The 22,430-nt window shown below is 38.7% G+C and overlaps 1 protein-coding gene across 1 annotated transcript in view; it reads left to right on the top strand.

The window, feature by feature from the left end:
- Nucleotides 1-20,362, top strand: part of KCNK1 (potassium two pore domain channel subfamily K member 1) — a 31,732-nt gene extending 11,370 nt beyond the window's left edge. The window contains exons 2-3 of the mRNA XM_064413823.1: nucleotides 14,439-14,834; nucleotides 17,731-20,362. Coding sequence (XP_064269893.1) covers nucleotides 14,439-14,834; nucleotides 17,731-17,990 — 656 coding nt within the window. The 3' untranslated portion in view covers nucleotides 17,991-20,362. The remainder of the gene's footprint in view (nucleotides 1-14,438; nucleotides 14,835-17,730) is intronic.
- The last annotated feature ends 2,068 nt before the right edge of the window (nucleotides 20,363-22,430 follow it).

Below are 22,430 nucleotides of genomic sequence, written 5' to 3'. Positions count from 1 at the left end.
TCCCTGTGCTAGGTCTCTTGCCAACAGGACCACAACAGTAGGCCAAGTCACTTTATCAGACTGGAAGAAACATATTCCCTTCCTGCTGGATTAGTTTGTTCTGAGTTACTATATTTGAGCAAATTGCCACCAATAGAAGAGGGGGCAGATCCAACAGCAACCTTTTTCCTAGCAGTTACTCTGGGATTAGTTAGGCATTTGATGTAGCTGCGTGGTAGAAGCACAGAAAGAATCAAAAAAGCACAGCCAAATCAACAACAGATATAAGAAAAGAGCTGGTAATCTGAGAAAGTGTTTCCTGTACTGATAATGTATCTGACAATTGCTGGCTGTCCCTTGTAAAGGAGCATTATTTCACACAGGATTAAAATATCAGCTAGCAAAGCTGAAAGAATTTTAACTGGACTCCTTTTTTGTTAATTCAGATGCCATCATTAAAATATTTCTCTCTGGTGTATTTCAGGTCCACATATCTTCAGGGGAACTTAATTTTTTCCTGCTGGGTAACTACTGTTATGTGGTAAATTGCATTGTCTTTGGAGTTAGTAAGGAAGTAATGCCGTCATACCATTGTACCCAGTTTACAAATTCTTATCATTGACAATTACAAGAAACTTGATGCATTCATAGGACCAGACACTTGTAAAGAAATCTGTCCCTTGTAAAGATGTGTTAACTATCCGTTTATTCATTGCTGCTCAGGCTCTTCTGTGCTAGGCCTTTCTTTTGGAATTACCAATAATTTTACATTACTCTCCCCTTTTTGCTGAGGTCTGAGAGATGCCATGTACAGCATAGTGATTTCCTTACACAGTCACAGGTTGTGTCAGTCCAACCTTTTCCATGTTGGTCACTGTTTGCAAATGCAAGTGCTGGCAGGAGAGTGCTGAACATGAAACGTTCAGCATGGATGGTGGCTAAGCATTTCTGATATCTGTGCTGCCTTGCTGGATTTAAGGAAATGACATCTTTAGTCAGTGTTGATGGTTTTTCACTGACTTCGTGAGTCCAGAGTTGTGATTGGGCAACTGGAGTATTTTTTGATGAATTGTCATACTTTTTGTCATACTCAATTTAATGTTGCCTGCTTTCATTATATGCACACCTATCTTATTCTGGCCCTTAGAAGTTAGAATTTTGTATTTCTACATATATAGGAAAGTCATCCTATAGTTGTAAGAATTTTTGGAATCATCAACTATCCCACCAAGAGAAATTTTTGTAGCAAAGTGAAGTGCATTGTTTTAAAACAAATTGCCATTAGTCTAAACAGACAATACAGATTTTGAAAACCACAGAGTGTTTAAGTTGCTCTGTCTGTGTCTTTACATAGCTGGCTAAATGTCTTGTGTATGTAGTTTACCTTTCTAAATGCTACATTCCTGTTTATTTCTAAATAACTTCTAGATAAGCAGAAACTTCTACATTTTATCTGCTTGTGAACATATGTACAACCACTGTTCTTTTCCTTTCCCCTTCTTTAGTGATAGGCCCTAGACCTGTGATTATCCTGTTTGTCCTTATTCCAGTGTAACTAATCAAATTTATGTTTCCCACAATTATTGTTTGCTATGAGGGATGTCTTAAACATGTGAGTAATTGAATAGGACTAGTGTATCTATAAAACCTGTTTATGTTTCAGTAAACTAGTTCTCACAACAGCTGAAGTATTTCCCCATTGAGTTTTGCAAATTTGTGTTCTATTTTGAACTAGAAATGGTGAATATATTCAGCTAGACTGTATTCAGATGTGAGAGTATTGTCAAGCATCATATTTAGGACTGTGATTTAGAGTTTTGAATAAGCCATCTCATCTGTAAAAGTATCTCGCTTTGGTCCTTATATAAATATTGTCTTGTAATTTATCTTTATTATTCCAGATGGAACGTGTTTGTGTGAAAGTGGAGCATGATGAACTTCAGTTCTGTGTGGTTTTGTTAGTTGCTTTAGTGATTTTTTCCTATTTGTGTTAAATTGTTTTGCTTCTGTTTGGCTTTATGTGTTGTTAAAATATTTATGTTTCTGAGAAATAGCTATTGAAACAGAAGATAGTAATAGGATTTATCCACATTCAAATACATTATGGTGACTGACTGACTTATATATGAAATATTGAAATATCTTACAAAAATAGGCAAGGACTATGTGTCTTTCTCTGCCAAACAAGGGAGTTGATGCTTGTAATTTCCCTGAGTTCCAGATGTCAAATCAATAACAAGATTAGAAGTAAATATTCCTATTCCCCTGCTGCATCTAGTAGATAACACTTACTTCTACGTGAGGTTGCATTCTAATGCAGAGATGCTGCTTACAGATTCAATTTTAACTCCACAGCGTGAAATGGCCTAATTTTTTAATGTTGTGTGATAATTCCTTACTGCCCACAATACAAGTTCCCTTCACTGTTTTCATGCTCTGTAATTTCTGATGGTGCAATAAAGCAATCTTTGTTTCAAAGTGGAGGTGGAAAGCCTACTAATTTGCAGCTGGTTGTTTCTTTTTATTTCCATATGGTAGGAAGAAAAAACATGGCTCATTTCAGTGCAAAAAATTAAGTTTGCAAGACTAGATAGGTATTCTTCAGTAACTGGATATGTGATTAAAACACTGCAGTAAGTGCCACTGCAACACATTCAAAGCTTTTGACACATCCCAGGCTGCATTTGGGATGGTAACAGGTGTGAATTATAAATTTTCAGAAATCTCTTTTCTAGTGAACTGTACCAGGCTTCAAGCAGAGCACTACAGTGCACAGGTGCTGGATTCAGCAGTAGCACCTGGCGCATCCCTGTGGTACACCATGCATACACAAGGTCTTTCAAGTGGTAGAAAGCTGAAGTAATTGAGAGAACTGGAAAACCACCTGTTACATGAAAATTAGAGGGGCTGTGGAAAGACAGAGTTGCAGCATAGAATGAATCTGTGGTTCCAGACCTTTTCTTTAAAAAGAAAGATCCATCTTCTGTCTCTTAAGAAAGTGTGTCCTCTGAGCTTCACTGCCAGTTGGATGCTAAATGTGTCTTAGCTGCTAAAAGGAATTTTTCTATAGGTGCAGACTTCTGGAATTACAGATAAAATCTGGATGTGTAAAATCTGTTGTGTGAGATATATCACTTCTATGCTACAGTTAAGATGAAATTCCTCAACATGTGTTTTTACTGAATTAACATGAGAAATGACAAGGTCAATATCATGGACAAGCTACTGACTAAGTCTAATCAATAATGACATTTTCTCTCTGCAAAACATTGTCCATATTAAGGTTTTTTCCCTACTTTGAATATTTCAGGTTGTGAACCTCAGGAAGTGTGGCGACAGGTCTCTTCACACAGAGCAGCATGCACAACCTTACCAGGATTTCTCCTGGGGAGAGTCTGTGAGAAAGCTCATACAAAGAAGAAAACAATTCTCATCTCTACTTGCTGCATCTGTGGTTAGACACATGTGGAATGTGTTATGGAGATTGTTTACCAAAAGTGATTTGTTAATTGGACTCTGGTGATGGTTGTTTGGATTGATTGACCAGTTTACGTCAAAGCTGTGTCGTGACTGTCTGGTAAGGGTCATGGGGTTTTCTTAGTAGGATAGAGTATTGTTTTAGTATAGTATGTAGTATAATATAGTATAGCTTAATAAAGCATTTTTTCAGCCTTCTGAAATCATTGGGAGTCATGGCATGTTATTCCCTGGCTGGGGGTTGCCATGCTACAATAAGGAAGAACTGTAAAAGGGCTTGCACCTGATTTCAGGTGGGATAAAGTTCATTTTCTTCTTAGTAGCTGCTACAGTGCTCTGTTCTGTACTGCCTATGAGAATAAGGTTGATAACACACTGAAAGCTTAGCTGCTGCTCAGTAGTGCTTACCCCAAGTTAAGGACTTTTCAGTTTCCCATGATCTGCCAGGGAGCAGGTGCACAAGAAGCTGTGAGGGCTCATGGCCAGGGCACCTGACCTAAACTGTCCAAACGGATATTCCATACTGCAGAACATCATGCCCAGTGTATGAACTGGGGAAAGTTGGCTGGTAGAGGCCAGTTGCTGCTTGGGGATGGCATGGACATCAGCCAGCAGGTGATGAGAAATTGTGTGTGCTTCTTTTCTCTGTCTTGGCTTTTATTCCTTTCATTCTTCATATCATTATTATTATAATTATTACTGTGTTTGGCTTTGTTTCAATTGCTAAAATTTATTATCTCAACCCATAAGTTTTACTTTTTATTCCTAATTATCCCCCCCACCATGAGGGAGAAGTGAGCTGTATAGTACTTAGTTGCCACCTGGGATTAAACCACAACAACCTCTTTCAATACCTTGAAGTTGGTATTGAAGTTGTTAGGAAGGTTTTTAAAGAACTTGTTTCTTTTACTGCTTTTTAGTCTTGGTGATCAGTGGCTTAGAAATCCATTATTATGGCAGTGCTGCTGTATACACATTACTGAACATTCCAGTGCAAAAAGCTCATCTTGTTTCCTAATGTTTCAGAGGACTACAAGTTAAACTTTCATAATAAAACTCACTCACATTTCTCTTTTAGGAAATTTAAGTTTCTGAGACTTAAGTAGTTTGTTCTATTAGGAAACCTTAATAATAAAGTAGTCTGTTGGAGCCCTTACTTTGATAACAGATTTTTGACCATCTGTTGCCTAGCAGGCAAGTAAACCAATAAAAGAATAATTGGAATTCTCCTGGCTGCATTCTCAGAGGAGCCCTCCGGAAGTCTCACCTTGCTTTTGACCTGTTGGTTGAGTTTTATTCAACAGACTTTTGTAATTTTTACTTCTTTCTCCATTGGAAAATGAACCTGAGATTACAGAAAATAATGGGTGAAACAAAGAGTTTGTTTGTTTATGCTAAATTTTTGCTAGAGGCAGATCTAAAGATGTGATGTTTGTGTTTTGGATAGGTATTTCTAGAAATTTGCTGCTATTGAGAGTTCTGTGGGGGAAAAATAGCCCAACACCAGATGGATCCTGGTTGGACTGGAGCTAAACTCTTATAGGATCTTAAATCCAGGATGACACTAAGAGGAACCAATTTCCAGTATAAAGACTTTGAGCTTTAAAGAAAAAGTTCTGTTAGCTTAAAAAAACCCCAAAAAAACCCACAAAAAAACCCCACAAACCCAAATGGCAAACCCAGAAATTCATGCATACCTCTTGACTGTCCTCTGTAATAGAAGCAAGGCCTGAATGCTTTGGCACAGAGGTTTAGCAGATCTCTGTCTGCTGAAGTCACTCACATTTAGTCTTCCTGCCCTGGAGCACTGTGAAGCGCACAGAGGACAGGACATCTTTAATGACACATGCAGAAAACATGACTGAAGTTGGGAGGGCACTGTGGGAGTATGGGACCAGCCCACACTGACTGCATGGCAGGCTGGAAGTTTAGCATGTCCCGACAAAGAGGAGTTTCTCAACAGGCAGTCTGATAGGAGCCGTGTAGCTGAAAGGCAGGGTTTGAAAAAAATCTTCTCTTGCAGGGGAAATGGGAAAGCTTTGCCTGCTGTCTGAGTGCCTGGAGAGCACAAGCTCTTCCTGCAGGGAACATGTTCCTGCAGGCAACAGGCATATTTACTAGCCCTGGAATGGTAAATGTGTATTACCTGGAGCCCTGTCTCACACATGGTAGGCATCTTTCTGGTGGCAAGGAATGTGTGTTTTCATGCAGGCTCTACTGGATGGGTGTAACAGTTCCCTGGGTAGCTGATACTTGTTTTGGTCATACGTAATCTATCCAGGCAGGATGAGCAAGGCCCAGTGTCGGGTGGTGGCAGGAAAGAGTGCTGTCATTTTCCAGTTAAAGTTACTGTCTTTTGAGCTGTGTTTCCCTCTGATACTTTTGTTGAGAAGAGATAATAGTGCACCAAACACTCATAGTAATAATCTCAGATGTGGGGGGCAGATACTGATTTCTGCACTTAATCTTATGTCTGCATTTGGTTCCTGTGCAGTGGATTCCATTTGCTGTTGTGCTGCTCTAGTAACAAGTACTTCCTTTTACACATCCTCCACATCTTAACTGCTGATATGGGAATCACTTCATCATTAGCATCACTGCTGTAGGGTTGTGATGTTTCACTTACTTGCTGTGGGCAAATACTGTCTAAAACACCAGTGAGTGTAAATGGACAAAATGATACTGCTTCCTGCCATTTGCAATTCCCATCAGGCTGTAGGTGTGAGAGACATGGATGGTCTTTCTGATGACAGGAAAGGAGAATCAGGAGATACTAGCATTCATTTGGTTTGGCTCAGAGTTGTATTTAGTTTCCCTTCAATTAATAGAGCGTCCTTGAGCATTATCAAGTGACCTGGGGTTCAGGTAGCCTCACAGACCTTTAATACTGTTGTTGTTCATCTTATTGAGCTATGAAGGAAATTCAGAAAAAATAAGTGAAAGTCTTTCCTCTCAAAAATCTGGAGCCCATCAGGGAAGTATGGGGAGCTGTGAAATTAAGCTAGTCTGGCACAGCTCTGCTGCGGAGTACCAGTGGAGGAGCTGATGCTAGGGAAGGACTGAATTCAACTTCACATTTTGAAGACAGCTGAAGTCTGCCTGTTTCTCGGCCCTTTGCTTGGGTTCAGATCAAGAGTGCACTACAGATCATTTTGACTTCCTGCTTTGGTTCATGCTTGTGGAACAGTTTTGGAGCATGTAGACTGGACTTCTTTCTAATTAAACAACCTGAAGCAGTAAAGAGTGCCTCAGCTTTTACTGGGCTTACAGTCTTTGTGAAAAGAATAGAGCAAATCTGAAGTAAACCCTGGGTTCCCTAAATATAATCTTGCATTTAGGTACATGCTACCAAGTATTCTGCACTATGCACCAACACTTACTGGGCTATAATACTAATGTAAACAAGATGACCATGCAATTTTTTTTCTTCCTTTATTTTTTTTTGCTGTGCCTATACTTTGCATTCCATTGGTCAAAATAATTGATTTTGGGCAGGAATTGGCAGGTATCTGATCTCTTAAGTAATATGATCAAATACTACTTTTTTCATGATATTCAGATACAAGATCTAAGCTCCTATTGCAACCAAAATATTTTCATGTTTTAAAGTTTTGCTTGCAAGCCTAACACAAAAACATTTTCTTTATTGTGGCATCTTGCAATTTCTCCTGCTGCCTTGCTGGTATGTGAAGAGTATCAAAAATGATCATGTTTTGAATAGTAAATTACCATCTATAAATATGTAGTGTCCAGGAATCCTCCTGCACTGTCTGCAGATTTTCTCTTGCTGATTGAAATGACAGCATGCAGCTCTCTAGAAGAATGTAAATGGTCTTACAATAGCAAAAAATATACAGGGCTTCTTGTTGTAAATAAATGGTTCAGTAATTTTTCTCTAGTTAAGAAAATTAGTAGATACATAATGTATGGCTTTATTCTGGTCATACTTGTTTGACTCATTTGAAAAGACTTAAAGCACTTTCAGGTTTTCATTGCATAATTAATGGAGGCAGGTGAGCCAGCAGCATGCACAGATGGCGGAGAGGGCTGATGTGATCCTGGGCTGCACCAGGAGTGCTGCCAGCAGCCTGAGGGAGATGATCCTTCCCCTCTACTCAGCACTGTGAGGCCACTCCTGAAGGGCTGGCTCCAGTTCTGCCCCCCCAGTGCAAAATAAACCATGGAGCTACTGGAGAGTCCATCCAAGAGCTACTAAGGAATACAGGGACTGGAGCATCTCTCCTGTGAGGGTTGGGAGAGACTGGGACTGCTGAGCCTGGAGAAGAGAGGTTTTGTGGAGAAACTCACCAGAGTATATGAATACCTGAAAGAGTAGTAGGTTAGGGAGTGATACTGCAGGTGGCATATGGATGCTGCTGTGTTGCACACTGCCCCTGCCAGATCATTGTTTTCCACTTTTCAATTCATGTTCACTGACTGACTAGTATTTTTTTACTGAAGCTGGACATTTTGAGGGCAAGGAAATACTTTCATTCTGCTTTGGTAGCACAATAAGTATTAAATAACCAAATTATTACAGGATACATAAAATACTTTCACATTAGTTTTAATTTAGTTTTAAATATTTATATGTTAAATTCAATGGGCTTAATACATTTATTTAAAACTCATATATACACAAATTATTTGCTAAATTTTTGATGTATTTTTGCATGGATAATTATTTTCCACCAGAAGTGCCACTCTGTTCAAAGGTCCTGGTCAATGAGAAGCTTTGTTGTAGGGCTCCCCAGGAAGTCAGAGGTGGCATGGGCTTATTGCAGGAAGGCTTTTCAGACAACTAAGAACATACTCAGTAGGAAATTTAGAAGCATTACTACTTTTGCTTCCAGCATAATGTTTTGGATTTTTTAAAATTATTACTGATCACCATGATTTCTGAATGAGGATATGTTGCATGTCCATATGCAGTAAACCCGTTTTCAGACCAGTTATTTAAGCTGACACAAGATGTATGAGAACAGGAAGTGAATATCAGTGGTTTGCTAGCACTGGTACAAATCCAAAGGAAGTTTAAACAATACCAAACATAAGACTGTAGAGCAAGCTGTTCTTCATAAAAATATGAATAAAGTGTGAAAGTATCCCTTGTCCTCATATAAACATTTTCCCCAGTTTGATTCGTTAGCATCCCCCTTTCCCAACATCTGTGGATGCAGTTTCTTTGAAATGTCTGCAGGTGAAATATAGCTTCTTGTGCAGGAACAGACAAAGCAGATTTGGAATGCCTTGCAAGATAAAAATGTTCTGACATAAGCTGTTCTGGTAGAAATTGGTTTTGAAACTGTCTTTGACCATAGAAGCAAATATGTCCATGCCTTGTTTCTTTGGTTCAGATATTTCTGACAGTCAGCCAAATTGTTCATATGAGTATTTATTTAGTAGTTAGTATTTATTACTAAACTGACTGTGTTAAAAGCCATTTCAGCTTTTCTTGGTGCAGCAGGTGACATTTGTGAATTGATTATATGGACACAGTTTATTCCATGGTCCAAACCTAGCAGCAGGACATTGAGGAATTAGCAGTCTTTGGCTTTGATAACTAGTGGCAGCAGAGAACAGCCTCAGAAGGAATCAAAACCACATAGGAGATGAATGTAAATCAGTGTGTTGGAATCTCTTTGGAGTTTTGGTTGCTTGGTTTGTACTTTTGGAAGAAGTCCCTTGACTCTAGAAATTGGCAAAACAAAACAGTTCTATTCTGAGAAGTGATTAGGTGAGATATTGCTGTGAAGAAGATGTAATCTTCATGGTTACATTAATTTAAATATTGTTTTACTACTTTTATTCTAGTGAGGTTTGAGGGGTATGATATTATTGAAGAGAGCTGGATCAGCGCCTCACTAAATCACCTCAGACTGAAGTCTAAATCACTTTTAAATCATGTTTACTTGTGCTGTGTGAGAATGAACCTAATGACTCTTTTCTTCAGTGGCAAAACTGGTTTAAGAGGTTTCTGCCACACCCTTCATCATGTCTCCAGTTGTGCCTGTGCAAGTCTTTGATGGCTGCATAGTAAGCTTTTATTAGTGAAATTGACTAGGTTTCAAACAAACCTCATCCTCCCCTCCCCTCCCCTTGCCTCCCCTCTGATTATTTCATAAATTTTGGTTTACCACACCTCTTCCTCTTCCCTCTTCTAATGCACTAAAACTAAATCAGTTTTATTAACTCAACTGAGGAGATAGCAAAATGTAATTTCCAAATGGATTTCCTCTGCTTAAAAATGCCTGTCACAGTGGAATTTTCTCTCCTCATTTCTGCAATATAGGGTGGCATATTTCAGCCTGGCTAGAAATCCAAGTTCTCTGATTTGTTTAGGAAAACGGTGCTAGGGAACTTTTCCAAAGTGTTTTGATTTTGGTAGCACAATAAGTTTAAAAATTAAATACATCTTTCTTGATAAAACTAGTCTCAGATTATGCTATTATAAGGAAAAGCATAGCAGTAGCCAAGATGATTTCTCTTACCACACAGATCTACCATCACCTGACATTTCCTTTTCATCTTGGAAGATAATTGACCAGTTATGAAGATGTATTTCACTGTTAAACACAGTGGAAAATGTCAAAGGCTTATAAAATGAAAGTCTAGAAATTATGTAAATATTATCATTGACCATCTTCATCATACTCCAGTGAGTCATGTTATGCTTGGGATGAATTAAAGATTTTTGCATAACTCCAAAATACATAGTACATGATGCACTTAATTTATTGGGGTATTTTGAGATTATGAGCTGACTTAAAGGTCTGACTTCTCTTCAAGGACATTGAGTCAGACCAGCAAAGGGATGAGCACACTTGCTGTGTTATGCTGTGTGGTGTGATTCTGCCATCTGAATGGGTGTGTTGGGGAGGACGCTGGATGTGCTGAACATAACCCTCTCTGTGCCCTGAGAATCTCAGGGTGCTCCACAGGGCTGGTAGTGTTGCAGCAGGTCACTTGGGGCCAGAGGGAGTTGTGACTTGACAAAACATGTCTTAGAAGGAATAGTGCCTCTAAACTATGAAAGGGCAGTGGAAGAGAGAGGCAGTGCTGCAGTCTGTACACACCTGCCAGGCTTCATCCACCTGGCCTGGGAAAGGCTGGCTGGGGGAAGCTTTCTGAGGGCTGTAGCAGTTGTGTTTGCTTGTTACTTGCCTCAGTTGATGTCAGATCCATCTCCACCATTTAAACATCCACCCTTTGGGGCATCATCTGGGGATTAGTGTGGAAGTCTAGGCTGGGTTATTACAAAATGGAACCATAGCACCTCTGCACTCTGGCACTAAATGCTCAGTCTGGGGTCCTGGAAGATCTGTGATGCAGCCACTGCCTCTTAACACAGAGAAGAGCTCATTAATGAGTTACAGGAGAGACTGAACTATAAAGAGACAAAGCAGTGATGATACACAACTGCTTAGATTGGTCAAAGCAGTGTCTGAGAAGGATGAAAGGGAAAAACACCCACTGCCAACAAGTGCCAAGCTAACAGAGGGCAGAAGTGAAATGCTCAAAGGCAGCACTGGGTTTGACACAGCCTGTTATGAATTGGACATTGTTGGAAGCAACCTAGAGACTCTGGAAAACAGAGTCTGATGGTATATAAAAATGGAGGGAGAAAATTCATCTTACCTGGACTATAATGGCCAATTCTATGTGTTTAGCTACTGAGTGATCTAACGGGAGCAATTAGTCACAGTTAAGACAGAAGACAAAATAACTGAAAGAGGAGCTTGCACAAGAGGGATACAGCATACTGAGAAGTGTAGAAAAGTCATGATTGAGCCTTTTTAGAAAGATGTAAGAGCAGAAGACTAACTTGAAATACAGCAAGAGGAAAGTTTTACTTGAATACATCATTGACGTGTATAACTCAGCACCAAAGTAATTGTAAAAAGATATCAGTATTTTAAATTATTTCTAAAAATAAATATTTGTATGTATGTTTTCACTTTTGTGACAATCTTCAGAATTACATCAGAACTGATAAAGACATTTTCAATATTTCTATAAGTGTATAATAGTAGAAATCCTCCAAGCCATAAGAGACTTTTAAGGAAAAAATCCCCACATGTGAACAGAACTGAAACTCAACTGTCAACATCTTGTAAGTTTTATTCTTTATGTAATCAATCCAGCATGGTCCATCTCAAGACATTGAGCTAGATGAACCAATACATTGGTCTTAGTTCATTTGGCAAATTCTGCTGGTCTTGGATGCTTTTTTTTTTTTTTGAGTGATATCCTTTATCTCTAGTGTGAGAGTAGCAGTATCTCACTGAGAGTAGCAGTGCTTGGCCAGGTTATCTGAGAGTTTGATTTTTCAATGGGCAGTGTTTTTAAATGGATGATTATCTGTTATCTGATATTTTCATTATACAATATGAAACTATAGCATTCAATAAATCTTGTTTTCTTCATAATCAGTAATGCAGTTATCAGACAGACTGCATTGATGATTTAATTCTAGTCACCCATAGCAAGTGCCCTTGATAGAATAAAAAATACCTTCATAAGTAGTGCCCTTTTGGTGAGCATCCTGTTCTCATAGCAAAAACAATACCTTAGGATTGCAACTGTAATGCTCCTGATCATGGTGGTTTCCACTGAAAAAGGTGAATGGGCACACACACCTCCCTGAAGAGGATACAGTACAAAGTACAAACAGATGCAAGAGCAGAGATGGGAGGCAATAGAGCACAAGTGTCTGAAAGCAGACAATGGAGTATCTTGGGCATTAGATCTCTAATTTCCTCTCTTTTAAAATTTATCTGTGTTGGTTTGGGGTGTTTTAATGACTTTTGTACAGTAATAACTAAGCTTATAGGCAATTTTCTGGACACTTAAGATTGTCAAGAAAAGTTACATAAAAGCAGTTGCATACTGGGCAAAAATAGGAATCCTTTTCTTCCCCACTTGCTGTAGCCTGAGATATGTAAAGGTAGCAGACAGAGTAGGAGAAATGGTTAGTTCTTGAAGGACTGGCATTGTCACAGTTCCTTGTAGAACTGTGTTGGGCTTATTCCTAAATGACCTGGAAGAGGGAAGCAACTAAGTTTACTAAATATACAACATTAATTAAGGCAGTAAGGATGATGGAAGAGCCCCATGGCAGCTGGGCAGTAAAGCGTCACACAAAAATGAGTGTGGATAAAATCGTGCTCGGTCATAGTTTCAAACATTAAGTGATGGGATATGCCCTGGTGGATGTAAGATCCAAGCCTTCTGATAGACAGGGCCAAGAAAGCGTCAGAAATGCCAGTCAAACCTCCAGCATTATTAGGCACAGTAGAACACTTCCCTACAATTTCATAAATCGGATTGAACTGCTCTGTGCAGTTCTGATCCTCTTATCTCAAAGCAGATAAAGCAAACAGAAGGTGAGCAGGAAAAAAAGCCATTAATTAATACAATTTATCAGGGCTCAAAAGACTGAGCTTGGGTAAGTTATTCATAATATCATTAAAATGCAAGTACAACTGAAATTTCCTGTTGGGTTGGCTAACACAGAGAAATTACACCTCATGTGTTTCTTCTACATGACTTTGAACTTCGTAGTGATAAGGCATTTTGCCTGTCTCTCATTGTCTGGAAATGTCTTTATGTGTCTTAAGAAAAGGAAATGTTATTTTTTATTTACTCCTCTAGAAAAGTTAAAAAGCAATGATTCTATTATTAAATCCATCAAAGTAGAGAAGAAATCTCTTTTGTTCATATAAAACTTGAAGGGCCTTGCAGGACAGCCAGTTTCACAGGAGAGCAGGCAGAGTTCCCAGGAGGCCTCATGGAACGTCTGCCCAGTCTAGTGCTGCACTGGGCAGACTGGGGTGGTGCAGAGTGCAGTTCAGAAATCAGAAGCAGCATAACCCTGAATTCACTGTGTGTTCTGCCTGGACTGCTCAAGATAGCTAGTTGCAGTAGCTCTGGAAAATGCCTTGCTATACAGCAGTAATATAACCCAAATGAGCTGGCTGATCTGGGGCTGCAGAACTGGTAGGGCTTTCTGCACTTGCTCGGTTTGATATCAGTGTAAAGGCTGCCCGGACTAAATTTCAAGAGATTTCCTTTTCTTAGCTGCAATGAAAACAAAATACTCTTCTTTTCTTTTCTTTTTTTTTTCTCCTTTTCTTGGTTGGCAAACAGAAGAAAGCATTCCTGGTTTATGTTGGATTTACTGTTCCCTCTGTGATGATGACTTACATTTAGAGCCAAATGCTGTCTGTCAGAGTGTGCTTTGGCAGCATAGCCACTTGCACTGAGTAGAGTTGTACAGGTTTGTGACACTGGGATTGCTGGCTGTCATCAGCCCCTACACCAGGGGATCCATTCCTGTACTCTGAATGCAGCACTAGTCATCCACCTGATGGTGAGGCAAAAATCTAGCCACAGGGGCTAGATCCATGGAGTTTTGCTGTGAAAAATGTTTGTTCTACTTTTAGATACCTTTTGATGGATTATGATCTGTGGAGGCATGGTATTAGATAGCTGTGAATGTTGATTATAGTACTTCTATGTAATTTAATTGATTTTCACAATAGATGTTTGAGTGTGTTACTACTGTAGGTGCAGGAACATTTTTCTGAAGTATGTATTATTCCAGTTTACAAGGTAGGTAGAAAAGTTACATCCCTTGGTAAAACTAAATTAAAAGTTCAGCAGGAAAACCCAGAATCAAATACAAATTTTCTGGCATAAGTTTCCACTCCTGACTAGGCCTTTCTTCCTTCTCTGAAACAAGCATTTATACAATGATGTTCACAATTTTGAAATATAAAAATATTTGGGTTCACTTGCTGGTGGCTAGTATTGAGTTTTGTCTGCCTGCTTAAAACAGACCTTTGAACAGCATTTGTCAAGAATAGCAGAATAGCAGAATTACTGGTTATGCAGCTTATTTCTCTCACTCAATACAGCCGATATCAGACTGGCAGCTGTCTGACTTTGCCTCAACCCATGCCTTCTGTGCTTTGTTACAGGTTATGGACACACAGTGCCTTTATCTGATGGGGGAAAGGCCTTCTGCATCATCTACTCGGTCATCGGGATCCCGTTCACGCTGCTGTTCCTGACGGCCGTGGTGCAGCGCATCATCGTCTACGTCACCAGGCGCCCCGTGCTCTACTTCCACATCCGCTGGGGCTTCTCCAAGCAGGTCGTTGCAATCATCCATGCTATGGTCCTCGGCTTCGTCACTGTCTCCTGCTTCTTTTTAATCCCAGCAGCAATATTTTCTGTTCTGGAAGATGACTGGAATTTTTTGGAGTCTTTTTATTTTTGTTTCATTTCCCTGAGCACCATTGGCCTCGGAGACTATGTGCCAGGAGAAGGCTACAATCAAAAATTCCGAGAGCTGTATAAAATTGGGATTACATGTAAGTATCAAACTAACCAGCTAGGTAAAAGGCATTTTACATTAAAAAAAAATCAATCAACATCAAACTGACAATCAGACTTCTCCACTCCATTCTGTGAATAATGATAATTTGTCAGCTAGCAAACTGGCCATTAATTTAGGTAGCCCTGTAAAGAGGGAACTGTTAAGTAAGGTCAGTTTTCTTAGTTAAGGAAGAAAAAGCTAAAACTAAAATTCCATTATTCTAACCACAGATATTTACTCTCTTATTAATAGTAGAAAAAAACCCCCTCATGTAACTGTTATGAAAATGGTTAAGAGCGTCTTGGGCTAACATTTCAGTGCATCGCAGAGCCAAGATGATCCATGTAACCTAAGGCCATCCCATAAGGTTAGATGACAGGTGGACAGAAATGAATAAAGAAGCCCTGGAAAACGAGGCGGAATAGCAAAGTTTCTGACTCCAGTTGTAACAGAAGGTAGCTGAGGCTGGCACTGCTACATACCAGCTGTCAAAGTCGGACAAGTCAACTGAGATATGGTAGAAAAGCAAGACCATGAACGCTAAATTTAAATTATTTCATTATATTTGACACAGCAGAAATCATAGTGATCAGTGATTTTAATCAAGTGAAGATTTTTAGAAGAAAATTACCTTTATTTTGGTATTCTGAGGACAATATTTTCCAGCAGCAGTGTTTTGAAACATGGCAGTTTCTCATACAGCTTCAACCTGAGCAGTCTTTGTGTCATCAGCGGTATCAGTTAAAAGATGTAAACACCCAAAGCAAACCTTTCCTGTCAGGTTCATTTCTTAGTCTGGACTGCATTCGACTGTGCTTCTGTGCATGATCCAGCAGTCATAGTGTAGGCAGAGAGTGTGTTAACTTGGTTTTGTGTTTTACCTGAAGAGAGGTTGTTTCATTCTTTGAAACACGGCCTTGAACTAGCAATAGAACACTTTGTGTTATTATCCTACCAGGCCTGTTGCTGTTGCAGATTTCCTCTTCTCCCTGTCATGTTTATCTTATGAATGGTAGCTTTTAATTAACCTGCTGATCTACAGAGTTGATTTGGGGATGCTAAGTGGTGAAGTGAATGGAAAGTCACGCATGGCAAAGGCCTTGTTACAGGCTTGCTTTACTGAAAATTTAAAATCTGAAGAAAACATTATAGCTCAGATTAAAGCTTGTTCAAGCTGTACAACAATTAGGAAGTAAATTGCAGGAAATACTAAAGAAAATACTAAAAGGAAAAAGTAACTTTTAGGCAAAGTTACGACCTTAGAATATCTAATTTCAGTAGATTTTAATGTTATAACTTTTAAATTATTATTTTTCCTTTCATGTGAGCAATTCAAGGAACCAAATAAAATGTTTTCTCCTGAACGTAAATTTTCTGTAAGATATTTTAGACTTCTACATCAGAAAATGCTTAATGAGTACTACAGGCTTTTCAAGAATTTTTAGAAGAACACAAGTCCCATTCTAAATCAAGTAGCAATCAGCTGGACTGAGTTTCAGGTTTAATGACAAATTCTCAGTGCAGATTTACAGATGCTTTTCAATTGATAGAGCTTTGTCACTTCTTCCTTGTGTTAATGCATAGCTCTCCTCCGATGCTATGATATAAAGTTTAAAAACAATTAATAAATTTTAGCTGTAGTGCTGATTTAGATGAGTATTCAGTATTAAAAATTGATTAATGGTACTCCTGGAAGGAAAAGGAGTGTTCCTGCCAGTGAATAATCTGTAACTACAGGTGAGATATTTATGCCTTTAGGTAACAGAACAGTGACCATATGGAAATTATAATCATTAATCTGTGTTGATTTTTCAGCACACTTAATGTGCAGCTCTTGGACAAGTGCATTCTGCTAATGGTTATGCACTTAGCTTCTGCTTCATTTACTTCATTGAAATGATAAAAGAAATAAGTAGTCATGCTCCTCATTGAATTGTAATGATCAGAAGTAGGGATCTAGTGAAAAACTGAGATTAATAAATATTCATTTAAATATTTTCCTTTAAACTATACACATTTATGTTCGGAGAATATATATTAAATAAAGAGCACAGCGTACTGTTGGTCATAGAGACCTCCATTTCCAAAAGTCTCAGTCTATGAGAGCTGACTATTACCTCTAAAAAGAAGTCTGTCAGTACATGGCTAAAATAATTTGTAATACATTTTATATAAGACTTCGAGGTTTTCCGTAAACCATGTACCTTAGTAAAACATTGCAAATGCGCCCAAAAGATGTAGTAACTGCGTCAGGTTTTTCAAATTCCAGGAATAATTTTACAATAATTTTTCATTTCGGTTTTATTGGGTTTGTACACATTCCTGGTTGCTTTGTTTTTCCAGGTATTTCAGGGTGTTGTATGTCTAGTAATTTTAGAGGAAAATAATTCCAAAGTTTTCATGAAGTAGTAAGTGATTTGTCCTGCTAAACTGATACAAATAACCAGTGACCATAATTAGCTTCCATATTTTTACTTCTGCTTTTGATATATAGGATATTGTGGTAAAAGTTTGTTTTCCATCTTTTGATCAAAATCTTTTGAAGGGCACTTAATCATGAAAGTCAAAAGTAAGTAGGGGAGTATGCATGTGGTAAATTTTTATTATTATGGTTTTTTTAACACCTTTATATGTTTTTTTTCTTGCACAGTGCTAACAGATTTGAAGCCACTAGTATTACTTTTTCTGTTTATGTGGGGTCTTCTAGTTGTAGAATTAATAAATGAAAAAGAACACATGGATATCACAGTTCAAAGCTCTGAAATTATGCCATAAAGAAAACTAACATACTGGTCAGAGATGACAGGGGTGAGAAAAGTCACAGGCTTGAAACTGGTCCAGCTCTACCTGGTTTGCTAATAATTAATTTTTAATTTTTTTTTTTCACTCAGGTTATCTGTTGATGGGCCTTATTGCAATGTTGGTGGTTCTTGAGACTTTCTGTGAACTCCATGAACTCAAAAAGTTTAGGAAGTTGTTTTATGTGAAGAAGGACAAGGAAGAGGACCAAGTCCATATAATGGAACATGACCAGCTCTCCTTCTCTTCCATCTCAGACCAAGCAGCCTCCATGAAGGACGATCAGAAGGCAAACGAGCCTTTTGTGAATTCCCAGTCCCCAACTTCCAATGACAGCTCTCTAAACAATTAATACACAGGTATCCATACCGGTGTTCTGGTGCATTTATGCTACTTACCATAAAAAATAGAAAGCCTCATATTTTTTTCTCAAATTATAAAAGCTGGAAGACTGTGCTACTTTAACAAGAATTCATCACTTCTGACATAGAAAAGACCTTTGGGAAAAATGTGGGAGCCACCCTGGGAAGAGGGAATAAATACAAGATGTGGCTGGGAACATAAGGCCATTTTGGTTGAGGGATAAGGATTTAGGTGTACCGCATTCGGAGATGCCAGAGAGAAAGGCTTGCACAAGCAACTTCATTGAACATCTTTAGGAGACTAGGCCTTCACCTACATCCAGCTCATTGAGTTGCATACCCCGTCTTGCAGCTGGGGGCATGCAACTCAATGAGCAACTGGTTGACAGCAGATTTTGGGATGTGCACTTTTCATAGTCACAGTTTTAATCCAGTAGCTAGCATCTTAATCTAGAAAATATTTTCAGAGCAATATCTCTAGATCTGGTGGAGGGGGGAATATCTAGGTCATCCCTCTATTACCCAGTAACTTGCAGGTGTAAACAATTATTCTAGGAAGGAAAAAATAAGACTGCAATCCCTCCTTTGCCCATGCCATTTACATCTTAATTTCCTACTTCCTTAAAAGGTCCTCCAATCACCAGAAAAATGTTGTCCTGAAGAGAATGTGCCTTGGGTCTTCCGTGCTGTTTGCTTTTTGTATGAAATATTTTTCTGAGAGTTAGCAAAAGCAATTCAGATCTCTGGATGAGGTGAGATGGTAGGGACGATAGATGCATTTTAGTCTTCTGAAATGGGCAGGAGTGGGTATTAGCTGCGTGGAATGGAATGAAAACGAGTCAGCATATGCCACACATGACTGGCACAGTCATGTGCTTGTGGCATTCTGCTAATAGATGGTTGAAATCTGCTCAGCAGAAGGACTCTGTGCTGTTCCTCCCACAGTCCAGCCCAGTGTGTGCTCTGCTGAGCTGGTGGGTACACGGAGGAACAGAAGCAGCATCACCTTTGAACATAGCTCCTGTTTCTTCTCTTGCTTTTCTAACTGGTACTTGGAACACTTTGGAGGAGAAGGGAATGTTTCAGGGCAAAACAATTTTTCAGTTTTTCGTATGGCAAGAAAAAAGGAAAAATGTCACATTTGGTTCAGATGGAACCGAATTTTTTTCCCCTTGGGAAAAGTCACTAAAAAGTCAAGATCTTGCTCAACTTCTGAAGCTGGAACCTCTTTGACTGTTACAGCAGAGGTGTTTTAGTCCAGCTGCCAGTCACTGTGCTGAATGCAGGGACCTCAGAGTGAATTTCAGTGAGCATGAGATGAGATTTAAGTGGTTGTAATATTTTCTCTTCTGGCCTTAAGAATCTTATGATAGGGGAATCTTGATAATGCTTTGCAATGAACAAAAGATCTGGAGCACAAATAGCCATAATAGGACAGCCTCCCACATAGGAACAGTGTAGAGGAGAGCCTTTTACCTGCAGTGCAAGCATGCCAGATTGCCTGTAATTTGGCTTTTAGTGTTTAGAGCTGAATAATAATTCACTGTAAAAGAAAACAAATGCAGCGTGTCTAGATTTAGCGCACGTGGGAAAAATACTTGAAAGTAAATAACCCAAAATATACTGTGTTTGAGCTTAATTATAGCTAGCATCAAACAATTTTTTATATCTTTACTGGAAAAACTTACTTTATGGTTAAATCAGCTGAAAGTCTTCAATTGAAATTTATATTTGTAGAAAGTCAGAGCTAAAGGTTTTGGTTGTTTTGAGTTTTATAGACTAGGTGAGAGCATATTGTGTTTGCATGTTCCCAGGAAAGTGGCTATTTTTCTACTGCTTAGGTTAACAGAGTTCTATTTATAATGAATGTTAACCTATATATATGTACATATATACATAAATATATTTATATACTGTACATATATCATAAATCACCAGAGTCTAACAGACTTAGGAAAGGCATTTTAGATAATTTTTCCCCTAGTCTCCTCTTTATACAGTCAATATTTGAAAACTATGGCATTAAAATGACACTGACATAAAATTATGAGTACTGTACTATAAGAAACATTTATATTATTTTTTTCTGTGGAACTTTATTGGTTGTTTTCGGTATCTTAAAATACAAAATTTCTTTCAATTTCCATGTAATATTAAGCTCTAAAGGATATGCACAAATGTTAAATTATGTACAAAGTTACTTTTGCAGCGTGTACACAAATGCAAAATGTAGACACGTGAAATGAAAGCACAGGATTCAAAGCAGAAGCGATAAACTAAGCAGTATACTGTGATTGTAGGTGAATATTTGTTATTTTAAACTCAAATAAAAAGTCTGGCTTTTGTCTGCCTGCACTATGAAGTGGGAGTATTTTCTTTAGTGACATGTGAAATCCTGTCTACGTCTGTGCATCCTTTAGTTAGCCTTCTTCAGCTCAAGGAGGCTCTATTAATGCCAGTGTTGTACCTAACCTTGATATTAATTGTGGCTTAGTATTGTGCTGGTTATTCCTTTAAAAAAAAAAAAAAAAAAAAAAAAAAAAAAAAAAAAAAAAAAAGCAGTCCAAGGTAAGTTTGGTTTTGTTTCACATGCTCACTGATTATAGCAAATAAAAAATAGCGACATAGCATTTATCCTGTCCTTATGAAACAACTGCTCCAATATTTGAGAAATCTCAAAAAATGCTGAAAATAATGGCCTTCATTTCATATAGCTTTTACATCTTCACATGAAGCCAGCATATATGATGAGTTGAAACTGGAATCCAGATCAGAAGGAGAAAGATTATCATGCAAGAACCTCAGTATAAAGTGTGTCCCTTACCTAGAGGCAAACTGGGAAGCAGGTGCATGTAAACCCAGATGGAGAGCGTGGCTCATAAAGCAACGGTGCTCAAAAAAGTCAGGAGAGAGTTAGAAATGCAAGCAAATTATTTGTACACATAAAAATTGCCTGGGTTCTGTCCCCACTCTCCTGTTGTCAATTGTTCCAGGCATATATCCCATTAATAGCATTATTCCTGTGCTCCAGCTGACATTTGCCATCTTCTTGTTGTCTGTCAGTCATTAAATATAAGCTTGTTTTACTGTTATTTCAAGGGAAAGGACCAGCAGGATACTCATTGTGTTGGAGAAAAGAAAATGGAAAAACCCACTCGAGTTTTGATTTTGGAGCTGAGTAACAGCCATGTTGTCCCTTAATGAATATATTCTCTTCCCAAAATTTCTTCCCAAGGTCCACCAGTGGCACTTTGTGTGGGTGCTGGAGACATGCTGGAGGTTGAAATTAGTTACTTTCTAAGTAGGTAACTCCAGGGATGGGGGTGGTTTGTAGCTTTAATGTCAGCACTGCAGAACCTCCCTAGCTGGGTGCTTATGTCAGAGGAGTTGCATAAGACCAGGAGTTCTGGATTGCGTTAAATATTTGTCTAGCCCAGCATTTGGTCTCTTTCCATGGTCAGGAGCAAGATGTGAGCTTATGTAAGGAAGGGATAAGTGTGTAGCAAACAGTCCTCCGGATGTTCTAGCTCCCACCAATGTGCAGCTCTGGATCCATGACAGTATCTAGGAGGGATGGGAAGTCAGTGTGGTTGTGGTGTGTGGAAGAGATTCTGCACTGAGGTGCCTGCTCTCTGCTTTGGTCAGTGAGAGATTGTCCTGTACAGGATCAAATGGAGATTTCCCACAAAGCTGTTTCAAGTTAGCTGCTTTGCAGTTAGCAGGTAACTTGCATGGAATGGGCTCTTGAAAATAGGAAGGATGGGGAAAAGGGGAAAGGGGAAAGCCTTTTATGTGCTGTTACTTGGACAGTGCTGTCCTTTAGGTAGATAGGAATTTGCACAGAACCTGTTTGCTAATGCCAAATCTTGAATTTCCACATTACAATTTGCTTTGTAAACAGTTGCCACAAATGTGATGAGATGAACCATAAGTTGCTAAAAATACCATTGCCCTAACATTATTCCATTATTTATTCTTCTAGATTCTGCTTTCTACTGAAGCAAAATAAAGTTACTATAATGGGAAACAGTGTTATTCCAAGTGTATGCCAGTACAAGAGAATGGGGTTTCTCTTCTCTGCACTACCATCAGTATTGCAACATATATCAGAAAGCTTCTGGAGAGACAAAAAAATTTCTTGTTGCTTGTTTTGAACAGAAACCATATTTTTGAGATTCTGGACACTGCTTCTGCAAAGCTATGTCTTGCTTAATGCAGATTAGGTACTGGGTGTATGTAGTTTTAATGCCTACCTTGTCAGTTTCATTGCTTCCTAAGTTACCATTCTACTTACTTTTTATCACGGAGTTCTTATCACAATTATCTTCAAAGTTGATCATGTTACCACTGAGTGTGAGGACTGTGGTGCAGTTATTTTGCTGGTGATGGTGCAGGTTTGCCATTGCCTTAGCTGATAACAAGACGATCTC

The sequence above is a fragment of the Passer domesticus genome, chromosome 3 (genome assembly GCF_036417665.1).
Source record: "Passer domesticus isolate bPasDom1 chromosome 3, bPasDom1.hap1, whole genome shotgun sequence".
Classification (NCBI taxonomy): Eukaryota; Metazoa; Chordata; class Aves; order Passeriformes; family Passeridae; genus Passer; species Passer domesticus.
This window is presented reverse-complemented; position numbering and strand designations above follow the sequence as displayed.